Below are 22,724 nucleotides of genomic sequence, written 5' to 3'. Positions count from 1 at the left end.
TTCTGCTAATGTAAAAGTTACAAAAGTTATTTCACGGAAAGATTAATTTTCTATATGTATTAATGCCCTAGTGTCAGACAAACTGAATCCTAAGGGTATAACAACATTGTCTAACACACAACACCTGTTTATTTGCTACTCACACTTTGTTTTCATCTGCACAACAGCCCTTTTCCTCCAGCTTTCAACAGCTTCAGTCTGTTCCCTCTACACTTGCAAATCCTTTTCTTTCTGCAGTTTTTCACTGTGACCTGCTATTGTTGCTGCTACGTTTTTGGTATGGAAGCACTGCTGTCAGTCTCTGTTTACTGCACTCTGTTCCATCTTCCTGCAGCCCAACACAGAGTATATCCTTAAAAACAATTACCCCACTGGCCAGACATGTCCCCTCTGTATCCACACCTACATTTACAGCATCCTTCCTCCTTTCTGTTATGTCCTGACTAATATTTTGTCCATTACATGGTCACTGATTCATACTCCCCTGCATGGTCACTGATTCATACTCCCCTGCATGGTCACTGATTCATACTCCCCTGCATGGTCACTGATTCATACTCCCCTGAATGGTCACTGATTCATACTCCCCTGCATGGTCACTGATTCGTCTTCTGCTTCTGCTTCATCTATCATTGTTGTAAAACAATGTCATCCAGACCCCCAATGCCATGATATTTACCCCCAAAACACCTTTTTCCTTCTGAATTACAGTTTTTACTTCCTGCTCCAGTTCATCTCCACTCATAGCCTCCTTCTTAGATTCAGTGATCACTGGTAATGACCCTGTGGTGGCCCCTAGTGACACCACACACAGAGACCTTCAAAGAGTACAGGAAGTTCCTTGGCGCCCTGGCTAGGTCTCTTGTACTCATACAAAGAGTACAGGAAGTTCCTTGGCACCCTGGCCAGGTCTCCTGTACTCATACAAAGAGTACAGGAAGTTCCTTGGCGCCCTGGCCAGGTCTCTCGTACAAAATATGAGTATTATTTTGAGTCTGCCCTGAAAAGAAACCATTGGTCAAATTGGATTAACTCAGTCAACAAAGTGTAAATAAATAAATAAAATATCAGGATGGTAATGGTAATAAAACTCATCATATCAGGTCAAAAAGAAACATAAAACCTACGAGATGGAAAGGAACTAACGAGTGCATTAAAAAGTATGCATCATGGGGTATATGGGAAAAATTACATGGAGGAACTAGGGAAGAATTACATTTGAGGAAACTGTATCAGATACAAAAGGTTGTAATAGTTCAACTGGCCAGGCGGCTATACTGACAGACATAGTGAAAAGTGAATCTTGATGGCCAGCCTGTACTGCGGCACAGCAGGCACTACTTGGATGGCATTTTTATTTTGCTACAAATTACATGCACTTAATCTATGAATAATCTATGCTGTATAGAATGCAATCAGGCTACTTGGAGTTGTAGTGCTTTACTGACCCATTCAGAAGCCATAAAACATCACAAAGAATGCATTAAGTGACACCTTTAGTTTAGCACAATGAGTGGAATATTACAAATGGTCAGGCTATGCTAGCCAAGGATGACACTGGTCTGGGTCAGAACCTTTTTCTGTTTCCACATCAAAGTGTGGTTGCATGCTATGTCTCTTTCTTTTTTTGAGAATGTAAATTTACCAGTGCCCGTAGGATATCACTGTAACAGACTTTTTACTGAAAGAAGTTTTTACATACTGTTTCCCTAACCTTCAGCTTCTGTCAGTCATCTCAGCAGTTGACAATGGGCTGAAAATGGCATTTCTGGTTCATGTCTGGGTCACCTCAGACTTGAAGCTGATGGAGTTGGGTGGACAGCCACTGACAGTATGCCTGTCTTAAGGTGTTTGTCCACATAACCCCATTCCCCTGACCTAGCCAAACAGCCACTAACAGAATCCCTCTCATAAAGTATTTGTTCACTTAGCTCCTCCCCCCTGGCCTATGTAATCAGCCCTTGTCAGCATCCCTGCCCTAAGGTGTTTGTCCACAGATCACTGCCAGCAACCCTGCCCTAAGGTGTTCGTCTACCTATCCCTTCTATCTGGCCTAGGTAAATAACCACTGGCAGCATCCCTGTTCTAAGGTGTTTGTCCACAAAGCCCCTCCCCTTGCCCTAGGTAAATAACCTCTGCCAGCATCCCTGTTCTAAGGTGTTTGTCCACAGAGCCCCTCCCCCTCCTCCAGGTAAATAACCACTGCCAGCATCCCTGCTCTAAGGTATTTGTCTACAGAGCCCCTCCTCTAGGTAAATAACCACTGACAGCATTGTTGTCCTAAGGTGTTTGTCCACAGAGCCCCTCCCCCTGCTCTAGGTAAATAACCACTGACAGCACTTCCGCCATAAGGTGTTTGTCCACAGAGCTCTCCCCTACCATTGCTAAACAGCCATTGACAGCATCCCTGCAATTAGAAAAATGGTTTGAATACTGTAGAGCCTAAGTTGTTAATATGTAAAGAATTTTGGCCAGCACCCTTGTTGCTGTGGACACTATCATGTTTTTCCTGTTTGGAAAACCCATGCAGAAGCAGGGAAGGGACTAAATCAAATTGTATGATAGAAACTGCTACCTCAGATGACATCAGTAGGATGGATGACTTATGCCCATTGATAACTGATAAATTGATGAATGATGCAATAAAAACTATTTAGTCTTAAACAATAGTGGGACCTGATGAAATCAATAGCCATTTCCTTAGTAACATTATTGGCATGATCACCCTATATCACCCTATCCTTATTATAACAGTTCCCGTACTCCTTTGAATATGGCTGTGTTTTGGATATTTGGAAACAAGTTATACTGGTATGAGCTCCTAAGGGAGATGATAAAAAGTACACTTGTCTACACTTACCATAAATGTAGATGTTCGAGTGTATTCACTGTTGCAGTCATTACATTTGGGTAATCTGTTGGCAGGTTGCCCTCAATCGGCCTGAATAACAAAGTCTTGGGTCCTGCATCGGTTGCTATCTCCTCTTCCATGACGTCAGGTCGTCAGGGGTATAAAACATGCAGCCGACACCATTTTAATCAGTTTTTCTTGCCCTAGATGTCAGGTGCCTCCCAAATGGGGAGCAAAAATATATATATAAACTGTAATTATATAAATGCACTTTAGAAACATAAAATTTAACTTCAACTAAAAGCAAATACACCACAAAGGCTTTTGAGTATAGTGAAGGAAAGAAAAGGTATAGAAAGGGGGCTGGCAGGTGGGTAATCTGGACTGCAACAGTGAATGCACTCGAGCATCTACATTTATGGTAAGTGTACACAACTGTACTATGTTCTTCATGTTTCACTGTTGCAGTCATTACATTTGGGCAGAATCCCAAAGCTATGGTTGGGAAGATGGAATTATACAGCATTAGGAGCAGCTATAAGGCCCTGTAGGACAGCAGTGGCAAAGCCTGCCCTGGATTTAGAGAAGAGAGGTAAATGATAATGCTTTGTGGAACATATGAACTGAGCTCCAAGTAGCAGTTTCTAGAATGTCTCTGGTAGGGACCCCTCTGAGAAAAGCTGCTGAAGTAGAGGCAGCCCTGGTGGAATGTGATCTGATCCCCTTGGGCACAGATTTACCATGGTGCAAGTAGCAGAAATTAATGCAATGGCTTATCCATTTAGAAATAGTCTGCTTTGATATAGCCTTTCCCTCTGATCCTGCAGCAAATGCTACCAGTAGTCGCTCAGACTTTCTTAGAGATTTTGTCCTGTTTAAGTAGAATCTTAGCTGTCTGTGTACATCCAATGAATGCAGAATATGCTCCCCCTTGTTCTGCAGATTTGGGAAAAATGTCGGCAGGTGAATGGTCTGGTTAAGAGCCACACTGGATACCACCTTAAGCATAAAAGAAGGATTGGTCCTGAGGGCCACCCTGTCCGGGTAAAAAATAATGAAAGGCTCCACTGCCATGAGGGCCTGTAGTTCTGAAACCCTTCTAGCTGAAGTGACTGCCAAAAGAAAAGCTGTCTTCCAAGAAAGAAATTTTATATCCGCAGTAGCTGTTGGTTCAAAAGGAGGCAGGGTGAGTTTTTCCAGCACAAAATTGAGGTCCCATGTAGGAGTTGGTGCTCTCCTGGGAGGCCTTATATTTTTGGCCCCTCTGAGGTAATGTTTTAGCAGGGGATGAGAAAAGAGGGGAGGCTCTATGTTGTAGTGAGCTGAGATGGCAGAGGCATGGATTTTTATTGAAGAAAAATATAGGCCCTTGTCAAGCATCTCAGTTAAGTATTGTAAAATCTGAGGAATATTGGGCTTTGCTGTGTTATTCCTTGTGCTTGGTTCCAAGCACAGAATCTCTTCCATTTATCAGCATAAGATTTTCTAGTACTAGGCCTTCTGGCTTCCAATATGACATCCATCACAAGTTTACTGAGAAATGCGGTTGGTAAAATTAGTTGATTAGCCATGCTGCAAGATTCAGAGTTTGGAGCTGAGTGTGCAGAATTTGATAGTTCTACTGAGACAATAGGTGAGGGGTTTGAGGCAAGTACCACGGAGGAAGGTGTGACATATTCCTTAGAAGCAGGTACCAGTGTTGGCGAGGCCAGTCCGGAGCAATTAGAATCATTTTTGGTTTTTCCTGTCTGACTTTCAGTATGACCTTGGAGAGTAGAGGCAGAGGGGGAAAGGCATAGACTGATAGGTTTTTCCAGCTGAAGGATAGAGCATCCACTTTCCATGCTTTTTTGTGATGAGTTCTTGTGCAGAAATTGTCCAACTGATAGTTTTGGGGAGAGGCAAATAGATCTGTGTCTGGGCTTCCCCATTTCTCTGTTAATATGCTGAAGATTTGTGGATCCAGTTTCCATTCGTGTGGGTCCATAAGATTTCTGCTTAGTTCGTCTGCCAGAGTATTTTGCTTTCCTGGCAGGAATTGAGCTTGTAGATGTATTTGGTAAGTCAAGGCTGTGTTCCACAAGGCCATGGCTAGTCTGCAGAGGGGGTAGGAATGGGTACCCCCCTGCTTGTTTATGTACCACATAACTGTGGTGTTGTCCGTCTTTATCAGTAGTTGTCCTGGATGAAGTAAGTCCTTGAAGGCTGTCAGAGCATTCCGAACAGCTAGCATTTCTTTCTGGTTGATATGTAGATGCATTTGGTTTGGGCTCCATTTGCCCTAAATGCATCTCCCTGCCAGGTGGGCTCCCCAAGCATAGTCTGAAGCATCTGTAGTTAGGGTTTGGGTGGCAGGGGGTAGAGTAAATGACAGTCCCTTGTTTTAGTGACATGTCTCTGCCCACCAAAGAACTCCTGTTGCAGGCAGGGAATGAGAGGAATCATTGTTTCCAGGCTGTGACAATGTTGACTCCATAAGCTTTTTAGTTACCATTGAAGTTTCCTCATATGCAGTCTTGCATATGGAATTAGTAGAATGCAGGATGCCATGAACCCCAAAGCCTGCAGAATTTATCTTGCAGATAACTGGGGTTTTGTTGCCATTTGTTTGTCTGGCGTGAGGTAAGTCATCTGGGCAGTTGTATTCAAGCTTGCACCCAGGAATGTAATTATTTGAGGGTACCAGTTGTGATTTTCTTTCATTTACGGTGTACCCTAGGCATGTTAGAAGCCTTTTTACAAATGCCAGATGTTGAAGAAGAGTGTCCTTGTCCTCTGCCTGAATGAGATAATCGTCCAGATAAGGATACATTTGATTCCTTCTCTGTCTGCAGAATGCAATTACTGGTGCCAGGCACTTTGTAAAGACCTTGAGCACAGTAGATAAGCCAAAGGGCAGTGCAGAGAATTGTTAATGCAAAAAGCCTGCTTTGAAGTGGAGGTATCTTCTGCAAGATTCCCTTATTGGGATATGCAGGTATGCCTCAAGTCTAGAGCTACCAACCTGGCATTCTTGCCTAGCATAGGCAGTAGCTGTTGTAAAGTCAGCATTTTGAATTTTGGAATGTCCAGGAATGTGTTCAGAATTGATAAGTCCAGTATTGGACATCATGATTTGTCTTTTCTGGGTACCAGGAAAAGTCTTGAATAAAATCCTTGTCCTTTTTCCTTTTCTGGAACTGGTTGAATAACCCCCATATCCATGAGGGACATGACTTGTTTTTGGGCCTCTGCCCACTAGTTTTGTGGCTGATCTGGCCATCCGTTTGGAATTGGCAAAGTGTGGAAATGAAATCTGTACCCCTGGGATACTAAGTTTAATACCCACTTGTCCTGGGTAATTAACTGCCAATTTTGAGCATGAACTGCTAGTTTTCCCCCAAGGGGGCTGACAAAAGATAAGTGCTTGGAGATGGTAGAGGAAAGTCATTGAAACTGATTACTGTAGGGTTGTGCTTTGTTACCTCCAGATTTGGAGGTGAAGGCACCCCATTGCTTTGACCTGTAAGATCTCTGTGATTGATATCTGGAGCCTTTGGAGTGCCTGGGTTTGCCCTGAGTGGCTCTGTTGGACATAGGAAAGGACCAATTCTTAGTAGGTCAGTGCCTACTGAACCTGGGTGGCTGCACTTGTAAGAAATCTTTTACAGTTTGCATAGATTTAGCTTTATCTTCCATTTTCTTTAAAACCTCTTCTGCATTATTACCAAACAGAGTATCATGCTGTAAAGGTACATCCAACAATTTAGCTTTAACATGATCAGGCAGATTTTGCTCCTTGAGCCAGGCATGCCTTCTTATCACAGATCTAGTTACAGCGGCCCTGCAAGAGGCCTCCAAGGAATCAAAACCACATTGCAAAGTATGCTTTCCAACCTGTTCTGCTGAATGCAATAAATCATGTAACTCTTTATTTTCCACACAATCAGAAATCAACATCATTTTCTGTTTCAGTAAGCCCATAACATGCTGTTGATATTTAAGCATATGAAACTGGCAGTATAAAGCCCTGATTGCCAAGGTTGCAGACGTATAAACCTTCTTACCCCATCTATCCAGCACCCTGGAATCTCTATCAGAAGGGGTAGGATTTTTGGCTGCAGAAGCCTTAACATCCATGGGACCCTGAGAAATAGTCTCAGGATCAGCAGCAGGATTTTTGAAAAGAAATTTGTGGGAGTCAGGAACCCTGTAATATCTGTCTGGCTTACTAGGAGCCAGAGGCAGAGAATTAGGAACCATGCTTGATTCCGAGAATGCATCATCAACAATGTCTAATACAGGAGGTATTGCCAAAGGCCTATGCTGAGGAAGAAGAAGAAAATCCCTAAGCCTCTTTTTTGATTCAGAGAAGTCCTGACTCTCCCAGTGAAAATGTTCCCTTAAAGTATGCAAAGTCTCTCCAAAACAGTAATCCTCAGGAGGAGATGCAGATGGGATGGATTCCTCTGCATCAGAAAACTCATAAGGTAGAATAAAAAATTCCTGATCAGAAGAGGAATCAGAAGAAATGGAAACCTGATCTGAAGATTCATAATCAGTGCCTAGGCCTCTTAGTGGGGGGAGGGGGGGTTGGGAACCCTTGATCAAGGTAATTAAATCCTCAGCCATTTTGATCATTTATTTTTTAGGCATAGGGGCCTGAGCATGTGGCTCATGCATCGGGTTTTTAGACATAGAAGTCATTTTTGACATTGTTTTTGTTGTTGGCGTCGGTTTAATATAAAAATGTTGAGGCCTGAAAACGCCCTAAGAAGCTGGTGACTGCTCAGTGGCTCCGGACCCATCCAAGGGAGAGACATCCGCGGGTTCAATACTTTGTGAATCTCGCAGCATACCGGACTCCGAATGGGTCTCAAAAGTAGCGAGTATCAGGGGCTGCAAAAGCACCTCACTGAGTACCGGCGTACTGACGACTGGCTTAGGAGAAGCTTCATTGTTGGTTTTGGACCTCGACGGTCTGTCTCTATCTTTTTCCTTGTGTTTTTTGTGAACTCCGGTAGTCGGATTGCTAACCAATGACATTTCAGGGTAGTTAAAACTTGAACCAAAATATTTAGAAGCAAAAATATACTGACACTTAATAGTGTGTTGGTTAAATTTAGCACAAAACTGACAGCAAGGCACATTGTGATCAGGGCCTAGGCAAGGAATACAGTACAAATGAAAATCCTTATGAGGTATTTGCTTCCCACAAGTAATGCAATTAATAACTTTTACTGACATCGGTAAGGAGCAAGAAAAAGTTTCCCCAACGGGGTACTTAGATTTAGTTTGAAGACTTCAGTTCTGAAACTCGAAAATGAAAATTTCAGGAGTCGGCCGACCAGCACTTGCAAACTGCTTCTGCTTAGGGCACCGTGCATCAAGAAAGACTGATTAAAATGGCATCGGCTGCATGATTTATGCCCCTGATGACCTGACGTCATGGAAGAGGAGACAGCAACTGACGCAGGACCCAAGAGTTTGTTATTCAGGCCGACTGAGGGCACCCTGCCAGCAGATTACCCAAATGTAATGACTGCAACAGTGAAACATGAAGAACATCAGCTGTGGCCAATTTCAGACCAACTATTCTAACATACCTTCTGGAGAAATGCTTTGAAAAGATACTCATTGTGTTGATTTATGATAAAATTCCATCTACATTGGATTTGACACAGCATGGATTTACAGTGACCCGCTCTTGTCAAGCTAATCTACTTGTCTTTTGCTAGATGGTACAGGAAGTGCTGGACATGAGATTTCCAGGTGATGTCATCTGTCTGTGTATGGTGAAAGCCTTTGATACAGCACCTATAGTGACATCATGAAACTAATTAACGAGTGTAAGGTAAATGGGTACATAACTGGTTGGATTAGAAACTAGCTATTGAATTGGAAATGTAGGGTAAAGATAGGTACAGTTATCTCAAATATCAAAAGAATTGATTCCAAAGTACCACAAAGGTCTGTCATGAGCCCCCCTTTATTTCCTATCTTTAAGTCAAGTTTTCTAACTATAAAAGAAATTTGAGTTAGTAAGTTCACCAGTGACAGTAAAATTGAGTTAGTGGTCTCAAAGATTTCAGACCAATATATTATACAAAACTATTTAGATATTTTGGAGATCTGGAGGACTAATAAATGTGACATGGCATTTAATGTCAATAAAACCAAGACTATATAGTTTGGTAATGTGAATCAAAGATATCCCTTTGCTATTAAAATATAATTCTGGAAGAAATTGATAATATAAATGATTTTGGAATTAAAATTGATAGGAATTTTCCATTTGGGCCTAATTTAAATGGAAGTTGTAAGGATATGCTATTACAACCTTAAAACTATGCTACAAACAAAAAATAGTATGTATACTCACATGTTGCTTCCAATATACAGATCTGGGATTAGACCAACTATTGAATTTGGGGCTTTAGTTTGCTGCTATAACAGTTCACAAATTATGATATTAGAAAGAATTAAAATATGCTTTCCTAGACAGATCAACAATATGAAAAAGTGAAACTACAAGTTCAGACCTGAGAAGCTGTCTTTGGAGACTATTAGTTACAGGATGGTTAGTGAGAACCTCATGTTGATCTTTAGCTGTATGCAATATGACATGTTTGGGGCTTCATTGGACATTAACTTCCTAGACCATTCTTTGCTGAATAGAAATACATTAAGTCTATGGAAGTTAAGATAATCGGATCAAAGTTGTTAAGTAAGATATTTCACTATAGAGCTGGTAGTTGGTGAAGTGTCGTACCAATTAGTATTAGTAAGAAAGAAGCTTTGTCAAGTTTTATGGAAAGTTTTGATAGCTGACTGAGTACTAAGTCTATGATCCATCTTTGATAAGTGGCAAGCACTTTGAATGCCTTGAATAAGCATCTGAGTTTTTAAGTACAACAAATTGAACACCGAACCTGTAAATGGAACCCGAATTTCACAGAGGATGGTATCGTACTTTTCAGTTCACCTTGTGCTGATGGGCTGGGGTGCAAATGGGGGCAGGATGAATGTAAATAGGCTGATAAGCCTGTCAGATATGAGGTGTGCAGCTTTAAGTTATAATGAGCTAACTATGTGGGGTCTATATTATATAAATGAAAGTGCTAGTCAGCGAACGCTCACATGAGCGAAAATGCCGGAGTTCGAAAGGGTGTTTGTGGGGTTGGGGTACAGTGAGGAGTGGGATATTTGCCTTTTCCTCACTGTAGTGTGACCTTGCAGTTGGAATATATAGTTAGCAAGGGGTATGGGGGCTCAGCCCCCCATAATACGAAGTTCGATCTCCAGCGTTTTTGCTCATGTGTGCATTTGCTGACTAGTACTTCCGGTTATATAATATAGACCCACTATGTGAACCTACATGTCATGTGACATGCTTTCTTTAACAGTGTTCAGTCTGGTTAAAGGCCTCATGAAGGCTAGAAGTTTGCTTCCTCAGTGTTAGTACATTGACCATTCTGATGTCACATGGTGCCAGAAATTAATATCCGTTTGAAAAAGTGAGGTAATATATCTAAAGAAGTGAAGAAATATAACTGGTTCAATATCTTATGTACTTTGAAGTACATAAATTGAATTTACATATAGGAAACACTTCAAGTACAATCTCTTCATTGTGTAGAAACTTAGCAGAAAACTGAAAGGCTTGGATCCAGAAATGTAATCATTCCTCACTGAAGCAGTGAGAATCCTGAAAAGGTATGGTGTGCCATATTTCTCCATCACAATGGAGAAGAAACCTTGAAAGTTTTTAGTACGTTTACTTTTTTGAAGAAAGAAAGATAAATTCATAGTTTTATAGGTATAGACCAGGGCCAGGCTAATGACCACCAAGGCCTTTATAAGCCTAGCCATTCAAGAAAACCCATCTGTGCCCTTAGATATCATGCACATTTATTAGGAGAGTGTATGTTAGGAAGTTTCAAGTGGTTATGTGGGGGGGGGGGGTACATTAATTTGGATGTTACTGTCTACCTCTGTATATCAGAGATAGGCCTAAATCTAATATGCAACATCAACAAAACTTGCTGGAGAGACAGGTGTGTCTCCCAGAGGCTGCCCCATCTCTGGAATAGACTTCCCATACATGCCAAACAGAGTACTCGCTGACCCTCTTCAAGCACAACCTTGATAAGTGGATGGCAAACCACAAATTTGTCCCAGGAGTTACACCTTTGTCCCTCACTGACAGGGGTGACAGGTGCTGACTGAGGTTTCTTTTTTGGAGATAAACTCTTGACTAGGCTTCTAAGGGCCCCAGGCCATTAGCCTAGTAACATCCTATGATCCTATGGGGGCCAGAGCCAGGGCGAATTTCTTATTACCCATCAATTGGTCAAGGTTATGCTTAAATAGGGTTAGGGATGGACTCTGCTTCACATGGATGGAGTGCCTGTTCCAGAGCATGGGGATCCTCAGAGAGACATAGCTGTCCCTCCAACATGTTTTATTTATGTCACAAGTGAATTTTAAATTCTTGGATCTAGTTGCTCTGATGCCATCCATTTTGTGGATTCAAAAGGTACATAAAAGCTGAATCTGAGGATGCCTTGTATACCAGGCATACATTGCCTCGCAATAATCTGTAGGAGTCTGAGTATAGAGCCAGGGCTTTAAGGAGATCTGTATAGGACAATGCGTTTATAACTTGCATTCTCCTGGTAAGGAACCTTTGTGGGTGTTCCAGCTGTTCCATATGTCTGGTTAGGTACATGCTAAAGACAGCATTATATTCAATGGTGGGTCTGATAAGTGCTGAATAAAGTGATTTCTTGGGACCTGGATGCCATGCCCTTACTTATAAGTTGGGCAACATAGAATGAGTTTCTTACTACTTTGGCCACATAGGTTCATAGATTCATAGATTAGTACTAAGATAACTGCCCTTGTGAGCCATTTTAAGCCTTGCCAATTATCCCTTGCGAGACTCAAACCCTGCACCTTGTGTTTGTAAGGCAAACACCTTAACCATTAGGCCACCCTCCCAACCCTTGACATGTTGGTCAAAAGCCAGATTACTGTCTACATCTAATATGCAACATCAACAAAACCTGCTGGAGAGACAGGTCTATCTCCCAGAGGCTGCCTCGTCTTTGGAACAGACTTCCCATACATGTCAAACAGTACCTCGCTGACCCTCATCAAGTGCAACCTTGATAAGTGGATGGGAAACCACAAATTTGTCCCAGGGGTTCCACCTTTGTCCCTCATTGACAGGGGTGACAGGTGCTGAATGAGGTTTCTTTTTATAGGTTCATAGGTAGGTACTAGGCTATCTGCCTGAGGGCATTTATAAGCCTAGCCAGAGTGTGTCAGCGTTCACCGCCCCATTGATTAATTAATTGAGCTTCTGTCAAGCAGAGCCAATGAAGTGATCCCAGGGGTGTATTTTCTTGAAGAGTGTTAGTGAGGGTCTCTGCTTAATGTAGTTAGGAATTTTGTTCCAAAGCATGGGGAGTCTCTATGACAGGAATGTATCCCTCCAGCATGTTTTATTTATTGTTGTGGTGAGGTTTAGCTCACTAGAGTGCATGGCTTGCAGTGACTTGGATTTCTTTAGGTGGAGCATGTCCATTAATTCTGAGTTGGACATGGCTTTGTAAGTCAGGCAGAGATCACCTCTGAGTAAGCGATATGCCACTTTTTGGGGATAAACACTTGGCTAGGTTTGTAAGGGCCTCAGGGCCAATAGCCTAGTAACCTCCTATGATCCTATGATCCTATGAGGGCCAGAGCCAGGGCGAATTTCTTATTACCCATCAATTGGTCAAGGTTATGCTTAAATAGGGTTAGGGATGGACTCTGCTTCACATGGATGGAGTGCCTGTTCCAGAGCATGGGGATCCTCAGAGAGACATATCCGTCCCTCCAACATGTTTTATTTATGTCACAAGTGAATTTTAAATTCTTGGATATAGTTGTTCTGACGCCATCCATTTTGTGGATGTGCAAAAGGTACATAAGAGCTGAATCTGAGGATGCCTTGTGTGCAGGCATATATTGCCTCGCAGTAATCTGTAGGAGTCTGAGTATAGAGCCAGGGCTTTAAGGAGATCTGTATAGGACAATGTGTTTATAACTTGCATTCTCCTGGTAAGGAACCTTTGTGGGTGTTCCAGCTGTTCCATATGTCTGGTTAGGTACATGCTAAAGACAGCATTATATTCAATGGTGGGTCTGATAGGTGCTGAATAAAGTGACTTCTTGGGACCTGGATGCCATGCCCTTACTTATAAGTTGGGCAACACAGAATGAGTTTCTTACTACCTTGGCCACATGCTGGTCAAAAGCCAGATTACTGTCTACATTTGCCCCTAGACCTCTGACTACATGGTCAACTCTTAAGGATATCTTATTAATGAAGTAATTAGCCTGGGTGACAATTTTCCCCAAAGGTACTATAATGCATTTCTTGGCATCCAGTTTTAATCCGTGGCTTTGGCACCAGTCATTTGTCTGGGTTAGACCCTCTTATTAGATGTTTGTGTTATGGGGTAATCTGTGATACCCTCTCAGTTTGCAGTCATCTGCAAACTTGGTTAGCTAAAGGCCCTTGACATTAGCCTTTACCACCAAGAAGTAGATGTTAAATAGTAGTTGTGCCAGCACAGAGCCCTGAGGTACTCCACTGATGACTGATCTCTTAGTGAGGTGGTCTCACCAATCTTGTCTTCCTGGGTCCTGTTTGTGAACCAGCTAGAAATCCAGTGAGCTATGTAGAGGTTTATGCCCAGTTTGGTGAGTTTGTCAACTATAATTGCATGCAGGCATTATATCAAACACTTTATCCAGGTCCAAGTAGGTGGTATGCACCATTTTCTTCTCATCTGACTTTCTCAAAGAAGTCCACCAGGTTTAGTAGGCATGACTTTCACTTGACAAAGCCAAACACTGTTGGGTGAAGTGTCTGAAGGTTATCTTTGTTTTTGTTGATCACTTCCATGATAATTTGTTCCATGACTTTGCATATTAGACTAGTCAGACTAATGGGTCTGTAGTTTTCAGGGTCAGCTGATAGTTCACCCTTGTGAAGTGGGCACCAAGTAAACCAATTTGGTCACATGGTACTGACAAGTAAATATAAAAATAAGTAAACTATCCTATTTCAAATTGTAGAACTTTAAGAAGCTAATTTACTTAATATGTTTGGTCATTTGAATTTTGAGAAACTCGGAACAGTAAAAGTAATCTATAGTGTGAAAGCAAAGAAAAAAAGTGTACAAGATAAGTCATACAACTGAACAAATATTGAATACTGTACAGGACCATAAAAATGACTCCATCCATGACTATGCCAAGTTATTTACAGACTTAGGATGCTTGTCAAGAGAATATCATATACAAATAAACTTTAATGCAAAGTCATTGATGCGTATTCACAGAAAAAATGCCAGTAGTTATCATATGCACAGCAGAACAAGAGCTGAAGTGCATATGAAGCTAAGGTATCATTAAGAAACAGGGAGAGCCAAAAGAATAGTAAATACTATGGCTTCTGTTTTGGAGCAAGACAATATCTACATTTGTATTGATTCATAATATGTGAATGAGCTGATTAAAATAGAGTACTATTCATTGCTTACAGCTGAAGAAGTGATCACAGCTATGCTAAATGCTTAAGATTTATATCAGTACTAGATGAAAATCAGGGTTTCTGGCAGTTAAATCTAGATGAAGAAAGTTATAAAATTTGTATGCTGAGTACAGGTTTAAGAAAGTACAGATTTTGTAGTCTTCATTTTGGTATGTCATCAGCACCAGAAGTATTCCAAAGAGCTGTTGCAGAAGTAATTGAGGAATTTGAATGTATTATAAGAATAAATATTGATCAGCTAATGTAGAATCAAGCACAAAAAAATAACAAATTAGTACATCAACTGAATGTAATAATTTCAAATAAAAAAACAAATGTACAATAAAAATAAAAAGCCTGAAAACACATCATATTCTAGCATAAGAGGGACACTTAGAACAAAAAAGTCAAACCACTTGTTCAAATGTCAAAGTCAGAAGGCAACTAGACATCACAGAGGCTTCCAGCAATGATGCATTATTTTGCAGTTTGTACCTAATATGTCTGAGGTAATTAGGTTTCTAAGAAAGTGATTAGCGTAAGATGTAGCCATGGAATGGAAGACCAGTGTTTAGTGCTAAAATATCATTATGTAAATAAGACACACTTGTCAAAGGTAGGCCAGTCAGAATCACATCAAAGCTATAATCCTATAAGGCAACAAACAATTTGCAGGGGATTAACAGCATTTACAGATGCATAAAATAATTATACTTATATAGAAAAGAAGTTGCTAGCAACAATGTATGCATATTTTACATTTTATTAATATGTCTATATGGTTAAAAAGTTCAAATGAAACACACCACAAACCACTGAATGCATATTCAGAAAGACTTTATGAAAGGCACCTCCAAAATGTCAGAGGTATAACATGAAAGAAAAATATAAGCCAGACAAAGAAGTATACATAGCAGTTATGCCAAATAGAGCACACTTACTGATGAAAATAGAAAGAGAAGATTGGTGCAATAAGATAACCATTTGACTGTTTTTCAGACACAATGATTCCTCCATCACTGCATCAATTATCATATGTAATGAAGAATGTATATAACTTTTTATAGTGAGGCCTGGAATTATGAAGTGTTGCAGCAGCTATTTGCATATTATTTATCCAAACCGTAACCAAGCCAAATACATTTTGTTCAAGTTGTTTCCAACCTGGAGTAAGAGCAATGAGTGAAACATTAAGATTCATACCAGGTGGCCTGGGTGCAGATGTTGTCTGTGCCTCTTTAATTGCAAATCGCAGTGTTGTATCTAGTGTTTTAAAGCACTCTTTGAGAGACTCTTTCTTGTAAAAATCCACAAGTTCCTGAAAATTCAAAGAGAAGAAATGAGATTATATTGGTGTTACTTTAAAGTTCACTTTTTAGATTATTGAATGCAATAACTTATCTCGCTGTACAAATATCACATACTAACATCAAGAAGAATTCAAAAGAACCTATTAATATATTAATGACTGAATAAATAAGGAAAACACTGACCATTGTATGGGAATTAAACCAAGTACCCTCTTACATTCTGTGTAACTGTTACTCCAACTAGACTAACAAGGGATTTATGAACAGTTAGGTACCAAGCCCCCTCTAAGTGAAGTTGTTTCTCCTTTCAGCTAGCAATCCACAATGATGGTGATTTTTTTAACACACAAACATCCAATGTGGTACAAACCAGTAACTTTGCATTGTTACTAACAACTGAACAGGAAAAGAAAACACTGGCCCTTGTCTGGAGATTGAACCCATAACTTCCCACCCATTCCATATGGTTGCCACTGCCACTGGCCCAGCAAGAAGTGTATAGACAATTAGCCAACGGGCCTCCCACAAAAGCATTTGTTTCTCCTTTCAGGTAGGAAACTACCATGATAATTGTCCGGAGACTCCTTGTTGGTCCAGTGGCAGTGACAACAACACAGGATAAAGTGGAAGGTCTTGGGGTCAATTGACAGTTGAGGGTCAACATTTTTCTTTCCAGTTCCATTGTTAATACAATACTAGGTTACTGTTTTGTACTGCATTGGATTCTTGAGAGTGAAAAAATTCATTATCATAGTTGTTTCCTGACTGAATGGACAAACAACCAATCAATCTTGGGGAAAGCAATTACCTAACTGTCCAGAGACTTCATATTAGACTACATCAACAACAATTTTGCCAAAAGCAGTGGTGGTCCTTCATTTAATCCCCAGACAGAAGCAGTGGTGGTCCTTCATTTAATCCCCAGACAGAAGCAGTGGTGGTCCTTCATTTAATCCCCAGACAGAGGTCAGTGGTGGTCCTTCATTTAATCCCCAGACAGAGGTCAGTGGTGGTCCTTCATTTAATCCCCAGACAGAAGCAGTGGTGGTCCTTCATTTAATCCCCAGACAGAGGTCAGTGGTGGTAGTTCATTTAATCCCCAGACAGAGGTCAGTGGTGGTCCTTCATTTAATCCCCAGACAGAAGCAGTGGTGGTCCTTCATTTAATCCCCAGACAGAGGTCAGTGGTGGTCCTTCATTTAATACCCAGACAGAGGTCAGTGGTGGTCCTTCATTTAATCCCCAGACAGAGGTCAGCGGTGGTCCTTCATTTAATCCCCAGACAGAGGTCAGTGGTGGTCCTTCATTTAATCCCCAGACAGAGGTCAGCGGTGGTCCTTCATTTAATCCCCAGACAGAGGTCAGTGGTGGTCCTTCATTTAATCCCCAGACAGAGGTCAGTGGTGGTCCTTCATTTAATCCCCAGACAGAGGTCAGCGGTGGTCCTTCATTTAATCCCCAGACAGAGGTCAGTGGTGGTCCTTCATTTAATCCCCAGACAGAAGCAGTGGTGGTCCTTCATTTAATCCCCAGACAGAGGTCAGTGGTGGTCCTTCACTTAATCCCCAGACAGAGGTCAGCGGTGGTCCTTCATTTAATCCCCAGACAGAGGTCAGCGGTGGTCCTTCATTTAATCCCCAGACAGAGGTCAGCGGTGGTCCTTCATTTAATCCCCAGACAGAGGTCAGTGGGGGTCCTTCATTTAATCCCCAGACAGAGGTCAGCGGTGGTCCTTCATTTAATCCCCAGACAGAGGTCAGCGGTGGTCCTTCATTTAATCCCCAGACAGAGGTCAGTGGTGGTCCTTCATTTAATCCCCAGACAGAGGTCAGCGGTGGTCCTTCATTTAATCCCCAGACAGAGGTCAGTGGTGGTCCTTCATTTAATCCCCAGACAGAAGCAGTGGTGGTCCTTCATTTAATCCCCAGACAGAGGTCAGTATTTTCTTTTCCTCTTGACTTGCCAATATTAGATTATGTTGGAAGAATTCAAAAGAAAAATATAAATATTCTCCCAAATGTTGTAATATATCAAAGGTTAAAGCTGGCTGTTCCTTCAGTCTTCATTGCAGTTTCTACATTGGTTTGACCAATGCAATATACATATTATTTAACATTACTCAAGTGGAATGAAATATGTTTGCTTACATGTTAGTCAGTTTTGTTTCTAAATGTTAAATATTTTAAAGGACATGCAACTAGTTAATGAAATTCAGAAACAAGATACTAGTTATTTAATGACAAGGTTTTCATTCAAAGGTTTTGCATAGTATACAGCGTATTTAAATGGAATCACAAAGTATGCAAAAGAGTGATGAAATACAAGTGCAATTATTCAGATAGATACTTGTTGCACATATGAAAAGTACAAGTATATATATAAACTAACATAATATAAGGAAAAGTATTAACATACATTGAAGAAATGCTGGGAATTGTCTGAATCAGATTCATGTACTTTAGGCAGTGCAGGGACCTACCTCATTGATATGAGGGCTATGTCAACATTGACAGCTGTGTCCATGACTTACTGTGACCTAACTGATCAGCAAATTGCTGGTCACCTCCAAATGGACTATAAGTTATTGAGGGCTGCCTGAGACATGTGCTGGCAACATATGGCACCTTGAGTAATGTGTGCCTCAACTGTACCCTAAGTTATGTTTTGTCTTGGGAATTCTGGTTACAAAGACTTTCCAGAATGCAATATGAGTTATGCTGAGGGTTTCCCAATGATTTAGAGTCAGGATAATGGAGAAGTTCCTTTCTCTGATACAATAATTGGAGGACCACATCTGAGTTTCCCAGACTCCACAAGAGAGGCCCATCACTTCATGTGACTTCTGATACTGTCCTCCTCATTGTAACTGGTTGTACCTGCGCTGCATCTGAGGCATCATCTAGTGTGTGCCTCAGATGTCTAACAAAGAGGAAGGGGTACTATGTCTAACAAAGAGGAAGGGGTGCTATTCTTTCAACTATTAGGTGGACTAAAGATGTTCTCTCAATGAAAGTATTGCTTGGTTTGCTGGCAGTGTACAATATGCCAACATATGGCATATCTCTGATCTCTACCATTGCTTTCAGCAGGGTGATTTTTGATGTAGTAAGCCTTGGCTAGGTTGACAGATGCTTGACAAATCCTGAGCGCTTCTATATTTTCTGGCCTTTTTTAGTCTATTTCAGAATTGTTCTCATTTTAATCTGAAGACTTAGTGTTAGTAATTACACTGTACAGAACAGTATTACCAGGAGATATACAGTATGAAACAACATTGTGTGTTACCAGCAGGGAATATAAGATGTGAAGCATCCACTCAGTAGTGCAGTCAGAATTGTGTTACATGCAGGGAGAAATCAGGTGTAAAGCACTGTATTACCAGCACTGATTATAAATTCTGAAGACAACAATGTGCAGTGAAGTCAAAACTGTGCTACCAGCAGGAGATATAAGGAAACAAACACTGTACTACCAGAGGGGATGTAAGGTGTGAAGCCAACACTCTACGGTACTGTGAGAAATGTGTTACCAGTGGGGTATACAATGTGTGAAACAAATACTGTATTACCATCAGGGGATATATGCTGTGAAGGAAACACTGTATGGTGAAGTCAGAACTGTATTACCAGCAGAGGATTTAAGGTGTGAAACATACACTGAGGGGTGCAGTCAGAACTGTATTACCAGCAGGGGTATAACCTGTGAAGAAAACAGAATGTAGTGCAGTGACTACTGGGTGAGGTTCTGCCTATAGCAAACTGTACTGAGAGCTTTACTAGATCATAAGTGCATACAGACCTTAAGGATGGCATGCACTGAGAAGCTTTGCCAAGCTACTAATGTGGTGGTAAGTTTAGCCTATTTTCCTCTAGGCAAAGATCATTTGCATTGCATAGTGGTATTCCAGTCATGGAGTTTGCTGTTACTCATTCAAGGACTGAGGTACTTTGTATGATGTGAACTGTAAGTATATTCTAAAGATGGGGAGTGCTATGGTAGATAGAGATTTAGAGCTTTTGGGAGGAAGAAATATTGTATTGTTAACATTATGAATAAGGTTTAGGGCTTTGGGAAAACCAAATATCATCTTGTTAATCTTATGAAAGAGGTTTAAGGCTTTGGGTAAAATAGATATTGTGTTGTTAATCTTATGACAGAGATTTAGGGCTTTGGATCAGGTGTTTGTTAGACTATTTGTTCTAAGAAGGTGGAGAAGACCAAAAAGCACAGGGAATTTGATTGTGTCACATACTAAGCATACATTGCCTGTTAAGAGACTTTATTAGGGAAAATTGGATTTTAATCCATTGGGGTAGGCTGCATAGCTTAAAGTGGAATTTTTTTTTTCATTTAGGGATCTTTTTTAGGGGGTGTCTTTCAAGTTGTGCAAGATGTTTAGACAGCTACATTCAAAGGTAGCACTGTATCTGATGATGGTCTAAAAAAAGCAGGAATATAGATAGCGTAGAAAGTAATTTGACCCAGACAAAAGCTCACTCAGTCTCTGCAATAGATTGCTGTGAGGGAAAGGTTATTTTGCTTTTGCTTTCTTGTATTTTGTATTGCTTCATTGCCTTCTTCTGTTTTGTATATTGTGGTTTATTTTCTTTACACTGTGTTTCACTTGTATTCTGCTTTCAATTGCATATTTAAACTAGGAATGAAACCACAACTATGTTTCCTGTGAGTCAGACAGAAATTTAAACAGGTCAATTAAGGTTAATTACCAGTGAACTGAGGGTGGAGCTGGGAACTAAACTTTCTATTTAATGGTTAAAATGAAACATTTTAAGGCTTTAGTGGAGAAGCTCACCTAGACTCTGTCAAAGATTGCTGTGAAGGTAAGGTTAGTTTGTTTTTGCTTTCTTATATTTTGCATTGCTTAATTGCCTTCTTCTGTTTTGTATACTGTAGTTTATTTTCTTTACACTGTGTTTTACTTGTGTTCTGCTTTTAAATGCATATTTAAACTAGGAAAGAGACCCTCTCTGTGTCTCTTGTGAGTCACACAGAAATTAAATTTCAACTGTCTTTCTAGTTGCCTGCTCTTTATGTTAATTTCACCCTGTATTTCCTTCCCTCTTCTCTTTAATTGGCTATTGTGAGTAAGCACATTTTCATTTTGTGAAATCACTTCCCTTCAGCTATTTAAATGTATTGCCAATCTCACTGTATTCCATAGACATAGAATACAAAGTGCCCACCCCCTTCCAAGCTATCTTGCTCATTTAAACTTAGTGGTTGTTCACTCAGATAGCTAAAGCTTAAGTTACCCCCTTTTTATGTCTGTTTAGTGCACATTGCAACTCTTAGGATATTAAGCCATTTTCCATGTTACCTTTTAAAACTGCAACATTTAGTCCAACACCTGCAGTTACTGGAGAGCCCAGAGTCTGCCTCTCAGTAGTCATCTTGGGACTAGTGCTTCTAGTTTGATACTGGTGAGAGAAGGAGAGCATGGACATTATTTCCTGCAGACTGCTGATCACTAGTATGCTTGATAATTGCTTCATACATGCCAGCTTGGATTTTGTACTTATATTTTGCTCCTGGTGAGAGAAGGAGAAGAGTACATTGACTCATGGGTGTTTCTGGTTGGGCAATGATTGTCTGTGTTGGACCTTCTTGATTGGTCTGGTTGCTATCCAAGCTATCTACAAGGAAAAGGCTACAACAGGCCTATGGACCTTTGCATCATCTGGGACAGGACTATTGATTATCAAAGAGTCTGTGGCCTGCTTCTCATCTTGGGATTGGTGCTACTGTTTTGCTTCTGGTTCATAGGTTCATAGGTTCATACTAGGCTATCTGTCCTAGGGCATTTATAAGCCTAGCCAGAGTGTGTTTGGCTTTCGCCACCCATTTTAAATTAATTTTGCTATGCCCTTTTTCGAGGTTTATATACTGTGCCTCTGTCTAACAGTGACACAGAAGTGATACCCGGGGTAAACCTGTGATCTCCCATCCACTCATCAAGATTCCTCTTGATGGGAGTCAATGAGGGACTCTGCCTAACCTGGACTGGGATTTTATTCCAGAGTGAAGGGAGCCTCTGGGTTATGAATCTGTCCCTCCAGCATGTCCTATTTATTTCAGTGCTGAGGTTCAAGTCTCTCGAGCGAGTAGCTCGATGGGATTTGGATTTTCTGAGGTGCAGCATGTCCATTAATTCCGGGTTGGACATGGCTTTATACGTCAGGCACAGATTGCCTCTGAGCAGGCGGTATGCCACAGAGTAGAGCTGGAGTTTCTTTAACCAGGCAGCATATGGCATCTGTTTGAGCCCTTTGATCCTCTTGGTGAGGTACTTCTGGGGTCTTTCCAGTTGCTGCAGGTGTCTGGTAAGGTACATCCCAAAAGAGGCATTGTACTCAATTATGGGCCTGATGAGGGATGAGTAAAGAGGCATGATGACCTCCCCTGATCTAGATGTGAATCCCTTCATGATTAGGTGGGCTATATAAAATGTTTTTCTAACCACTTTGGCCACGTGGCTGTCGAATGAGAGATTGCTATCAACTTAGGTCCCCAGGTCCCTAATTACTTCTTCTGTACTTAATGGATTACCACCTATGTGGTAATTTGTGGGCACTTTGTTTTTTCCAAAGGGGATGACTATACACTTTTTGGCATTTAGCTTGAGGCCATGGCTCTGGCACCAGTTGTCTGTTTCTATGAGGCCCTTTTGGAGGATGCTTGTGTTGGCTGGAGAGTCGATTTTGGCGCCCAGTTTGTAGTCATCTGCGAACTTGGTCAGCCACAGTCCTTCCATGTTGGCCTGTACCTCCGAGAAATATATACCGAACAAGAGAAGTCCCAGGACTGAGCCTTGTGGGATGCCACTTGTAACTGGTTTGGAGTCTGACATGGCTCCAGCAATTCTAATCATGTGGGTTCTGTCCTTGAGCCAGTTTGCAACCCATCTAGTGACATAGGGGTTTATATTTAAGCTGGTGAGCTTATCTATAATGCCAGAGTGGGGTATTGTATCGAA

The 22,724-nt window shown here is 41.1% G+C and overlaps 1 protein-coding gene across 1 annotated transcript in view; it reads right to left on the bottom strand.

The window, feature by feature from the left end:
- VAV1 (vav guanine nucleotide exchange factor 1) overlaps positions 1–22,724 on the bottom strand; it is a gene marked incomplete at its 3' end in the record, with an annotated part of 1,650,237 nt that overhangs the window by 4,983 nt on the left and 1,622,530 nt on the right. Inside the window, 1 exon segment of the mRNA XM_044084720.1 lies at positions 15,624–15,738. Within this exon segment, the coding sequence (XP_043940655.1) occupies positions 15,624–15,738 (115 nt within the window).

The sequence above is a fragment of the Protopterus annectens genome, chromosome 9.part0 (genome assembly GCF_019279795.1).
Source record: "Protopterus annectens isolate FY-2018-M chromosome 9.part0, PAN1.0, whole genome shotgun sequence".
NCBI lineage: Eukaryota > Metazoa > Chordata > Ceratodontiformes > Protopteridae > Protopterus > Protopterus annectens.
The sequence above is the reverse complement of the archived record's forward strand: the minus strand, read 5'-3'. Positions and strand labels throughout refer to the sequence as shown.